Source organism: Cannabis sativa, chromosome 1 (assembly GCF_029168945.1).
Source record: "Cannabis sativa cultivar Pink pepper isolate KNU-18-1 chromosome 1, ASM2916894v1, whole genome shotgun sequence".
NCBI classification, from domain to species: domain Eukaryota; kingdom Viridiplantae; phylum Streptophyta; class Magnoliopsida; order Rosales; family Cannabaceae; genus Cannabis; species Cannabis sativa.
The window spans coordinates 14039395-14051140 of record NC_083601.1 but is presented as its reverse complement, the minus strand read 5'-3'; the positions used below and the strand labels follow the sequence as shown (position 1 = coordinate 14051140).

At 35.3% G+C, this 11746-nt stretch overlaps 1 protein-coding gene across 1 annotated transcript; it reads right to left on the bottom strand.

Annotated features, from left to right (window-relative positions):
• Positions 1-7827: 7827 nt before the first annotated feature.
• Positions 7828-11581, bottom strand: LOC115706080 (zinc finger CCCH domain-containing protein 11). Its single transcript, XM_030633596.2, has 8 exons — positions 11118-11581; positions 10811-10895; positions 10549-10689; positions 10349-10437; positions 8999-9187; positions 8743-8873; positions 8540-8639; positions 7828-8223 (listed from the first exon to the last, which is right to left on the bottom strand). The coding sequence occupies exons 1-8, from the start codon at positions 11286-11288 to the stop codon at positions 8038-8040; spliced, it is 1092 nt and encodes a 363-aa protein (XP_030489456.1). The 5' UTR covers positions 11289-11581; the 3' UTR covers positions 7828-8037.
• Between the last annotated feature and the right edge of the window lie 165 nt (positions 11582-11746).

Here is an 11746-nt window from a genome sequence, read left to right as displayed (position 1 = left end):
ACCTTACAAACGTCTTAGAGACTAGATCATGAAACTAAAAAATGTAATCAACTTAGAGAAGAGATTGAGTTTCTCATCCGTCAAAAGCATGTGAAATTTCAGTGATACATTTGACCTAAAGATAGGAAACCTAGCAAAGCGCAATAGGGGCAAGCTTTGACTCTTCAAGTTGCACCTGTAGAAAGCCACTTACATGGGATTTTTGAAGAACCACATCTAGCAAGCAACTCAAGAAATTCTCATGAGAGTTACATGTACTCACTACGCCATGAGCCAACTTCTGAAGTATAAGTAGTTAAGGAGAGGCCTCCAAAGTTGCCTTGATATGAACCTTTACCGATCATGTTTAGGTAGGAGGATGCAACTAATGTCACTTATCCACAAGACGATCCTCTAATGGTTAAAGTTCAGACTGCCAATATGACAGTGTCGAAGACTCTAATCAACAATAAATCATTAGTTAACATTCTCTACAAGAAATGTTAGGAGAGAATGGAATTTCTAGTGAAGGACTTAGAACCATGTGTTCAATTTTCATATGGTCTCAATGGTACTGGTACCATACCAATTGGAACGATCAAGATGGAATTGACAATGGGAGTTGTTTCAATGTCAAACACAGTGATGGCCACTGTTTTTGTAATTGATGTACTATCTCAATATAATGTAGTACTTGGGAGACCAACATTGTATGACTCGCTAGCAACAACCTCTATTTTTCACTTGGCAATGAAATTCCAACTATAGTTGGTATAGCTTTCTTGAGAGGCAACCAGAGGCAGGCACAAAAATGCAAAAACATGTCTCTCGCATTAGCTCAAAAAGCTTCATCAATGATACCAGCACCATCCAATTCATAAGTTGCATTAGGTCGAAAATAAAGGGACACCCAACACTAAGGTGAGGATGTAGCTCCTCATTTTGGGGCAATGTCTCAGGAGTTGGTCCAACTGAGGAGTTAGAAGAAGTGCCACTAGACGAAAAGGACCCAACCAAAATGGTGAAGATTTGAAAGAACTTAGAGGAGACCCAAATGAACTTACTTAGTTCCCTTCGATGCAACCAAGACATTTTCACCTGGTCACATAAAGACATGGTTGGCCTTAAGCCTGATGTCTTCATTCATACACTCAACGTTGACAAAGGAAACTTCAAGGCAGTTCAATAGAAGAGAAGACTTTTTGATAGAGTGAGATTAAAGGCCTTGAAGGAAGAAGTTGAGAAATTACATGAGAAAAAATTCATCATGTAAGCTTTCTACACAGTATGGATATCCAACCTTGTGCTTGTACCTGAACCAAATATGAAGTGGAGAACTTGCATCAACTTGACAGACCTGAATAAAACTTGCTTGAAAGATTGATTATCGCTTCCAAGCATTGACCAACTATTAGATGCCACTACTGGCCATGAGTTGCCCACGTTCATAGATGCTTACTCGAGCTACAACCAAATTAGCATGCACCTGCCTAACAAAGAGCATACTAGCTTCAAATGAGATGTTGAACTGCATCAACTTGACAGACCTGAATAAAACTTGCTTGAAAGATTGATTATCGCTTCCAAGCATTGACCAACTATTAGATGCCACTACTGGCCATGAGTTGCCCACGTTCATAGATGCTTACTCAAGCTACAACCAAATTAGCATGCACCTGCCTAACAAAGAGCATACTAGCTTCAAATGAGATGTTGAACTCTACTGCTACAAGGTGAAGTCATTTGGTCTCAAGAATGTTGGGCCCACATATCAAAGACTAGTCAAATGAATGTTTCATGGTTACATTGGGAACAGCATAGATGTTTATATTGATGATATGCTAGTGAAGTCTAAGAAGATAGAAGTACACGAGAGAGACCTGGAAGAGTTCTTTAGCATTCTTAGACACTACAGATTGAATCTCAACCCTCTCAAGTGTGCATTTGGCCAAATGACACCCATACAATATTGTTCGAACAGTCTCCCTCATGGCCCAATGATACCCATACATTTAATCCTCAAAGGCACCATGCTTCCACGCATGTTGGCAGGCCCTCAAGACAAGCAACCAGACTAGTAGCATATGTAAGAACTTTGTTCTTTCCAGCATGGTACATCCATCCCATGTGCATATGCAAACTAGCCCCGTGAATGACTACTTGTGTCATCTCGTGTTAAGACTCATGGCCAAGGTGCACCACGATGTCTCTCGGAGGTTTAGCCACATTCCATGCAAACAACATACTAGCAAGCCAATAAGAACTTGCCAACTAACCTCTATCAGCATTCCTAGACGCACTACTGAGTCGGTTCGATAATGTTTGTGAGTACTCCAACTCATGGGGACATATGAGTCCCCCTGTGGTCCTCACATGTCCGCCCTACTAGTCCCACTGACTAGTAGTGCTCACTTAGCACCAAGGTGTCAGGGAGTGGTCGAGAGCTGACACCAAGAGCTCCTCCCTTAAGGAGCATTCTAAGCTTCTAACCTTCTACCAGGAACATATATAATTTTTTCTCTATAGACATATGATCATCAAGATATATCAATTATTCGCTTTACTCAAATTCGATTGTGACATTGTATTCCTAGCCCAAATAAATGGCAATATCAAGTCTCTTTTTGATCTAAACAATATTGAAAATATTTACGAAAATACTATAATTGTACAAACTAGGCATTAGCATGCCACCAACATGTGCCACCATTTGGCCACCTCGTGGACATCGACCTAAAATGTATCATTTCATCTTGGCTGACATGTTACATCAGGCATGGGTAGGGTTTATTTGTTGATTAAGTTGATGGAAGTAGTGGTGATTGCTTTATTTGATTAACTGTATATGGAGTTAGATTAGATCTGATTACAAAGTTGAGGCTACCTTGATAGTGGACTCGTTGGATAACAATATATGAGAATTTCATTTTAAGGCATATTTAGTGATTATAATGATAACATAGTTTAAAAGCTAATATGGATGCTTATATGTTTAAATGTTTATTGTAATTATTTATTATTTGTTATGTTAACTTAAGGATGTTTCATGGTCCAAATAAAGGCCAAAAAAAAAAAAATTGATCAGTTGTGAGTAATGTTGTATGTATAGTCTGAACTTTTTGACACAACATGAAATTGATACGAGCTCGGGAGGCATAAGCAGGATCCAAAACTAGAAATATAAATTTGGACACAACATGATACGATACTGTAAATTGGCACGTCACAGCATGACATAAAAAAAAGGACTTAAGCACGAAACGGTACGACAAGCCGTGAGCACGAATATACTTGCCCAAAAGCACAACACATGAAAAATTAGTATAATAATAATACATATGTATTTACTAATAAGTATTCAAATTATAATCATTCTAATTAGTTTTCTGTATGATTATGTGTAAAATATTGTTAAAAAATTATATAAAACCAATTAGAAGTATAAAAATATACATAATTTAGTGATTGCTAATTTACAGACATGTCTGCATTTAAAAAGAATAATGGGACAGAACCTAACAGAAAGATTAAATTTCTATAAATGTAAAAGTTTAGGGAGAATTTTTAACAAGTTGTATATTTTAAGGGACAAAATTAGTATTGTTGAAATTTTAAGGGACAAAATTGCTAATTATTCTTTTTTTTTTTTTAAGTTTTGAATTGTGTTTAGCTTTTATGTATGTAATTTTAAACTATGAATGCTTTAAAAAACAAGGAAAAAAATACCTTTAGGTTCTTAAGCCGTAGTGAGCCATATCTCAGGTCTCACAAAAATTTGGCTGCAATTTTGGTACCATGATGTTCATGCTTTATTTGGCTATTTGAAAGGCTAGGAATGGGGTTGTTTTGGAGGATATAGTGTGTACTATGGCTGAGGGAGTTGTTTCAACAAAAACTATGTTTGATCATGGTTGAAAGCTCAAGATAGCATATCTTTTACATAGGAGTGTAAATGGGTCAAGTCGAATTTGATTGGCTATGATCTGACATGATCCAGATCATGTACGGATTCACCATGCCCCGTCCTGCTAGATCAAATACTCGGATCAGATCAGATCCGACCCGAATAAATCGGGTCAGATCTGATCCGACCTAACTTCTTTTTTTTTTTTAATTTTATATCTAAACATATAATTTTATACCTATTTTAATTTTAATTTTGTATTAGTATTATTTAATAAAATACTATGTTTGGTATTAACTTGTATTAATAGATTATGTGAAGATAACATATTTCAATAAACTCGACCCCAACATCAACTTCGGGTTCGAGTCTAGGTCTCGGTCCAGGTTAGGGTCGGGGTCTGGGTTTAGGGTTCGAGTCTGGGTCTAGGTCCCGGGTGCGGGTCCTGAGTCCCAAGTTTCGGTCTAGGTCTCGAGTCTTGGGTCTTGGGTCTGGGTCCAAGTCCGGGTCGCGGGTCCGGGTCCAGGTTTGAGTCCTGTCTCGGGTCTGGGTCCGAGTCCTGGGTCTAATTTCGAGTCCGTGTTCGGGTCCTAAGCCCATGTCTAGGTCTTGGTTCTGGTCCAGGTTCGGATCTGGGTCTGGGTCTAGGTCCACGGGCTGGGTCCTGGGTCAGGTCCAAGTCTCGGGTCCCAGGTCGGGGTTCGGGTCCAAGTTCGATTTTCAGTCCGGGTCTTGGGTTTAGGTCTGGGTCCCAGAATTCGATTTTGGGTCTGGGTCCCGGATTCAGATATGGTCCCGAGTTCGGGTCTGGGTCCCAAAACTCGAATTTGGTCTCGGATTTGGTTTAAGGTCTGGGTCCCAAGTCCGAGCTGAGGTCTCGGGTTCAGGTTTGGGTCTCGAGTCTAGTCCCATGTCCGAGTCCAGTCTCGGGTCTCGAGTCCGAGAGCCTAGGTCCGGGTCTTGAATTAATTTTTTTAATATATTAAAACTGATCAGATCAAATCTGATTCAAAAAAAAAAAATTAAGCGAGGTAAAGCGAATCTGATTCGAGATCAAATCAGTATCCAAATGTTTCGAATCAAAAGTGATCTGTCGAATCGAAACTCCGACCCACTTCAACTGAAAGGACCTTTTTGACATGCCTACTTTTACATCTTAGGAACCCTATTTTTGATACAGATGGGTTCCTATGTTTGAGCTTTGTACTCCACTAGATGAATTTCAATGTCAAAACTAAATGGTGATCCAACAAATTGTTTAGATAAGTCTTGGTATGCCTTTGAGTGCGTAGTTCGAGATTGCAATAGGCAGATTGTGGAGGCGTGAAACAACACCTGACAAACTTTGCAAAAAAAAAAACACCTGAAATTACAGAAGCACTCGCTTGATAAAATGAGTCGTGGTGGCAATGGAGTTTGGTAGTAGTCCACGCGGTGCGCAACACTATGAAAATGTCTTATTGAAGACTGAAAGTTTAAGTTGCTTCTGCCCTATGTTCATTTACAGTGCGAATTGTATTGCTCATTGAATGTGTATTCAGCTTGTATGATTGATCATTGTTGATTACTGAAACTACCTTTCCTCAAAAAAATAATAAATTGATAAATTTAATGGTAATACTGAAAAGAAAATAACTATTAAATTTGATAGTATACCACGCATCAAGTTCCTCTAAGAATGAAACTGAATCGAGCAATTGCACGCTTTTCCAATTACCATCAAGCACAAATAAGACTCGTAGCAGAAGTTGATAATCACAACCCAATGGGCAATATTGATGATAGTAAAGAGACGAGGGAAGGATGGGGGGAGTATATAGAGAAGAATCATAAAAAAGAGGATGTTATCATGGAGGAAATTATTGTCCACAATGGAGTGGGAGAATATTGATGATAGTACCATACGAAACATAAGATTGGGGTAATTTGTAACAATGTCCTAAATATATATCTATCTATTCTATATAAAGTGTGCCTATATAACTAAAATTCTTGGTTTTTGAGAAATTTATGGGTGACTTTTAATTTTTATTTAATAAAATAATAAAATATTATTTATATATAATAAAATAATAATAAAACAAATCCCATTAATATTTGAATTGATATTTGGGTGACTTTTAATTTTTATTTAATAAAATAATAAAATATTATTTATATATAATAAAATAATAATAAAACAAATTCCATTAATATTTGCACTGATATTTGATGCTAAATATTCGAGAATCACAACACATTTAAAAAAAAAACAACCCGGGAACTCTCAATTAAAAAAAAAAAGAATATGCTCATCAAATTTGTCTTTATTTTTAAACATGGTGAAAAAAATGAATTATCTTTCATATTATTCAACAGAGTAAAACAAGTTTTATATTGGTTTACTATTCAACAACCTTGTCAAGAATTCTTGTAAGTTGTAACCACAAAATTGCCAGGTCAAACCAACACTTTCATTGCAATATTCACAGACTAACTACAAAATTATTTCATAGCATTTACAGAACCGCACACCCCCAATCATCTTTAATATGGACGTATCAGAAGCCAGATCATTAACCTAAATTGGTTAGTTCTATTATGTTTTGGAACAAATCGTCTATAATATAAAAAACCCATCATACTTGTATCTTGAAACATTCTTCAGGAACCAAGATTTTAAAACACAATTGTTACCTCCTTAAGGTCAACCCTCCCAAGTCTCATTTGTTGTATTTATATCATAGACCAAAGCATGTCGGCCCTGTAAATAATAAGAAAATAAAACGTGGTTTAAATCTCAAGGCAATAGAGCCTTTTCCGTTAAATCTCAAAGATACATAAATATACAAGATAAAAAAGCCAATCTAAGAAGTGGGTGCCACGTTAAAGCTAAGGAAACATTAAGCAACTGTTAGGCTTGTTTTACAATTTATGGTGTTTCAAAAGAACATATCGAAACAGAAACACATAAAAAAACCTCCACATCATTTAATTTTTTTTAAGGTAGTGTTCAACTATGAGATCTAACGAGTTTCGCCCCTTCGCTAATGACTTCTAAGAGTTCAAATTCCAGTATTGTATAAATCTTCAATTTGTTCTATTTCTTATATTAAATGAAATTTTGCTACTTTTTTTTTTTAATTTACAACTTTATTGTTTATATATTATTAGGGACATTCATGGAAATTAGGGTTTCTTTGAAATATACAATTAATGAGCATTACTTTTTGATCATAGTGTGTTTTCCATGGCTGAAAACCTCAACAATCTCTATCATTTGATATCAAATAAAATAAAATTATCATGATGTATACATTATGATTATTTAATGAGTAATTAGTGTGTTGAAATTGTCAAGCTGATATTTAGAATTGTTTATAATTGAATTGTTTCTTTGTCAAAATTAATATTAAGTATATTTATATGTTTATAAGTTTATCTATTTTCTCTTAGATCAATTATATTCTCATATAGCAATAGAATCATACTCATATAGACATGTTATTTTCATTTTGTAATTTAGATCTTCTTAGTCATTATTTAGTTCACTTAAACCTTTTCCGATTATGCTAACTGAAGTTTTGTTTCTTTTAGGTACTTCATTACAAAGATCTGTATTACATGTATTGTTTATTTTTGACTATGAGGAGGTGGATTTCTTTATTGGGAAACATATAGCGTGACAAATTATTGTTCATATATTTAATAATTCTTTTTGATTAATGAGATTCATATATATAAATGTGTATATTGAATTCTTTATTCAAATAATTATTTTTGATTTTTACGTGATTATTTATTGTTCTTTATTCCAATAATCTCACCTAATAACTAATAATGTTTTTTCTTTAATTTTTTATTGTATCACTTTCAAATAACATAGAAAAAAACTAGCATAAAATTTAGTATACGTAGTTTTTACTAGTTTATATATATATATATATAAAAAGAGTAAAAGAAAGTTTGATCAAAATTTGGTACTTCGATAACATTAAACCGTAAACCACAATCCTATCACCAGCAAGAACTAGTAGTACCCATAATTTCACAATACCACAGAGCAGATTATAACTCCCATGAAGTTCATTAAAAATTGTGGGACTTGGAGTCCCCTTTGTCCCTCATTAATTCTACAGCCAAAATGACAGAGCACTAATTGAAACCCCTCTCATTCAAGATGTCTCAATACCTGGCTCACAGATTTGAATAGAGGTTTTTGACAGACTTGCTTCAAGCTCATTCAACTCATCTAAGTCCAGCTCATCATCGTCGTCATCATCAATATCAGGGAATTCTTCAGAGTTGGAAACAGCATCATTAGAGGTGCTTGGACCCTCTGTGGCGGCATTCTTGTTGTCCTGACAATAAGAAACACCATATGTAAAGTCAACCATTAAGATATAATTGAGTGCAGATTATGCATAAATCCAAATGTAAGATGAAGAAGCTTATAAGGACAGCAGTGCAAATGCCAGCAGTTACAGGCACACGAGATCCAATTAGTAGCATTATAACAATCAAGGAATCATCTTTTCAACTAACAATGATATAGTCAAAACAAAAACAACTTATAGAAAATACAGTTTAAGTAACATTTTGTTTCCAAAAGCAAGCCTTAAGTGTTGAATGTCAGATTTTTATCCGGTTAACAGTCAAGGAAGAAAGCAGGATTACCCTTTCTTCGACATTGTTAGGCTCTTCTCTATTGTATTTTTCATATGCCTCAGCATCATCCACAAACAAGCTGGCATCTGAAAGAAACAGCTCACGACCACTGAAAAGAACAAAAAGATTAAATCCCTATTCATATCAAGTATATTTTATAGCTAAACAGACCAAGAAAAAATATTTTATAGTTTAATAGTGTGATACAAAACCTCATTCGGTCATTCTTTGCCCTATCAGCTCGGAGAGCAGCTAAGCCAGCATCTCTCTCGTCCACCTTTTTCTTCTTCCATTGGAAGAACAAGTCAGGTGTCATGGGAGTGCAGGCTGTTAATTTGGAGCGCTGATGCAACCAGTAGATTAAGAGTTTAGAATTTAAAACACAAGACAGAGTGTAAAACAAGATATATTACTTGAAGTTTGGATCGCCAGAGGAAATTTCATAAGGAAACATATTCTAATTTTCACCTGATTTTCAATTTCTTCCTCGATCGGCATTTTGTCAGCCTCTTCCTCAAGAAGTGCCTTCATTTGAGATTTCAAGACATAGCCAGGAGGAAGGGCATGCCTGTAGTGACACTCTTTGCCACCATTTGGACAAGACCAGAACCAACCATACTGTTTCTTTTCCACAGCATCCAAAAAGTATTTGCAGACCTACACATAGTATATTAAAAATTTCAATTAAAATATATATGTTTACTTCAACTGCAGATTAAGAGAATCTTTTGTCAGAAATCAACTTTTTTAAATCCTAAATATGAGGAACAATGAATATCAATAAACACAAAATTAACCATGGACCATCATGAATGATATGCCAAACCCCTTAACAAATAAGTGATCAATCAAACTCTGGTGTAAATTACACAGTTAGTCTACATCAATTGAAACGATGAAGTTTATAGAGTATTAAAATTTTCAATTAAAATTAAGCAGATGAAGAGCATCTTTTGTCAGAAATCAAGTTTTAAATCCTAAATATGAGAATAATGAATAAACACAAAATTAACCATGGGCCATCATGAATGATATATGTCAAACCCCTTAACAAATAAGTGATCAATCAAACTCTGGGTGTAAATTACACAGTTAGTTTACATCAATTGAAACGATGAAGTTTATTCCAATTGCTACCCCAGCAATCATGTAACCCCAAAGTCAAGTAACAGAATTTACAGAATCTAGGATATATGCTAATCTGTGCTGCCTAGCCTGCCTTTGTATCTACGTTAACTTGAAGTTGATTAGTTTATTCATGATTGCCTTACAAGTTACCATTACAATCAGAACAAAATGCTTGTTAACATAAACAAATTCACAAAAATGGATAGTCACATGCATTAATAATCCAGAATTTAGTGCAACTTAAATTAGTATCTTTTTCAAATTGATAACAAATTCAAGAAAAATGCAAACAAACAAAAAACTTCCAGTAACTTCATTGATTCCAGAAGCAATCTAATCTATCAAAATTTTATCGGAAGTCTCCATAATAGACTCCGACATACAGCTTGAACAAAAGTCACTAGTAAACACCACATTCTTCAGCACAAGCAGTGAATGATAAACTGAAAAAATTGAAGTGTTGCACCATATATCACTAAAAACATTTACATGCCCACTTGTATTTCCAAAGGTGATATTTGAAAGCCACCCACAGGCATAGGCCCGTATGGGAGGGGCATTAACATCTAGCATGCCAAGCAACACAACGCCAAAGAAAAACATTCTCGGAGTGAGAACAACACCTTTAAATGCAAAATTTCCACAACAACAACAAATATCTAAGTAACCAATGGGAAGTATATGACATACAATTTCAGTTGGTTTGTTCTGGTTGTACTCGGTCTTCTTTGACTCAATAACCTTTTCCAGTGTCTCCTGATCCCAGTCCTCCATCGTGTCTAACAATAACGAACCCAGAAAAGAACAAAAGGGTAAACCATTGGTTCATCAACATCAACAAAACACAAGTGAAAGCAAGAATAATTCAGACAGCCATGTTAGCCAATCACCTTCATCACGCTTATCACTGTAAATGTCGATCTTCTCACCCTTCCTCTGGACATTCAAATCATGTGAGAACTTGCATTTAAAACCTTTGGTACACTGTCCGACCTTGAAAAACTCGCACAATATAGACTTGGGATCGACACCTATCCAAATTTTCACAAGTCCAAATTTCATAAAAGACGGAAAAATTACCCAAAATACCAAATAAAACAGATTGCTAACCATCACCGAAAACAACAAAGAGTAAGAAAGCACAATACATACCAACTGGAACTTTGGGTTGACTGACAGCAACCTTGAACAAATCGTTCAGCTCTTTCTCTTTTGCTTTCTCTTCCTCCTTCTTTTTCTGTTCATGCAATTACTAATCAATTAGAATCCTCATCCAAGACCTCCAAATAAATAAATCAAGCTCACCGGCGAAGAAAACGAAGAAAAACAAGACTAATAACTAATCCCTGTACTATTTACAACGTATTTTGAATGGCCAATTTTCCCGAAATCACACAGAACCCAATCAAAAATATACATACATATACGTATAAAAGAGAGAAGGGTATATAACACAAACCTTCGCAGTGAGTTTAGCTGAATCGAGTTTCGGCTGAACAGACTGTTTGAGGTTCTGAACATACTTCTGGACATTCTTACTTTTGTTCTTGTTCTTGAGCCCAAAGGTCTTATCCTCTACGACCTTCTGCTTCTTAGCCACATCGGCTTTCGATTGCTGCTTCGGCGGCATAGCTATTAAGATTTCAAAACCAAATCTTTTTCTGATCCCAAAATATGAAAAGGAAACTTCAAATTAATGGGACCGAAAAAGAAAACCCAATTTAATTCGAAGATTTGGTATGTGAAGAACGATTAGGGTTTTCAGAGAGGATTAATCAGAGTTCCGGTTGGAGTGAGAATGGAGAAGATGATGTCTAAATTGCCACTCATGCGGATGACTTGTAACTAAAGAAGGATCCAAACTGAACATTAATCAAGGGTATAATTGTCCGTTCACTTTAACTTTTCAAGTTTGCACCCACCACCCCTTTTAATCATGAGTAGCTACATGATAAATATCACTCCCATTATTAAAAATATATCTATTCTATATAAAGTGTGCCTATATAACTGAAATTCTTAATTTTTGAAAAATTTATGGGTGACTTTTTATTTTTATTTAATAAAATAATAAAATATTATTTATAT

Bases quoted from the DNA above. Each gene is read 5' to 3' on its own strand.
- LOC115706080 (XM_030633596.2), bottom strand. From the start codon at position 11,288: ATGCCGCCGAAGCAGCAATCGAAAGCCGATGTGGCTAAGAAGCAGAAG. The intron at 9,188-10,348 runs GTATGTCATATA...TACTATGTGTAG, and splicing joins AGAACAAACCAACTGAAATT to GTCTGCAAATACTTTTTGGA. The intron at 8,640-8,742 runs GTTTTGTATCAC...TGTTCTTTTCAG, and splicing joins GCAAAGAATGACCGAATGAG to TGGTCGTGAGCTGTTTCTTT.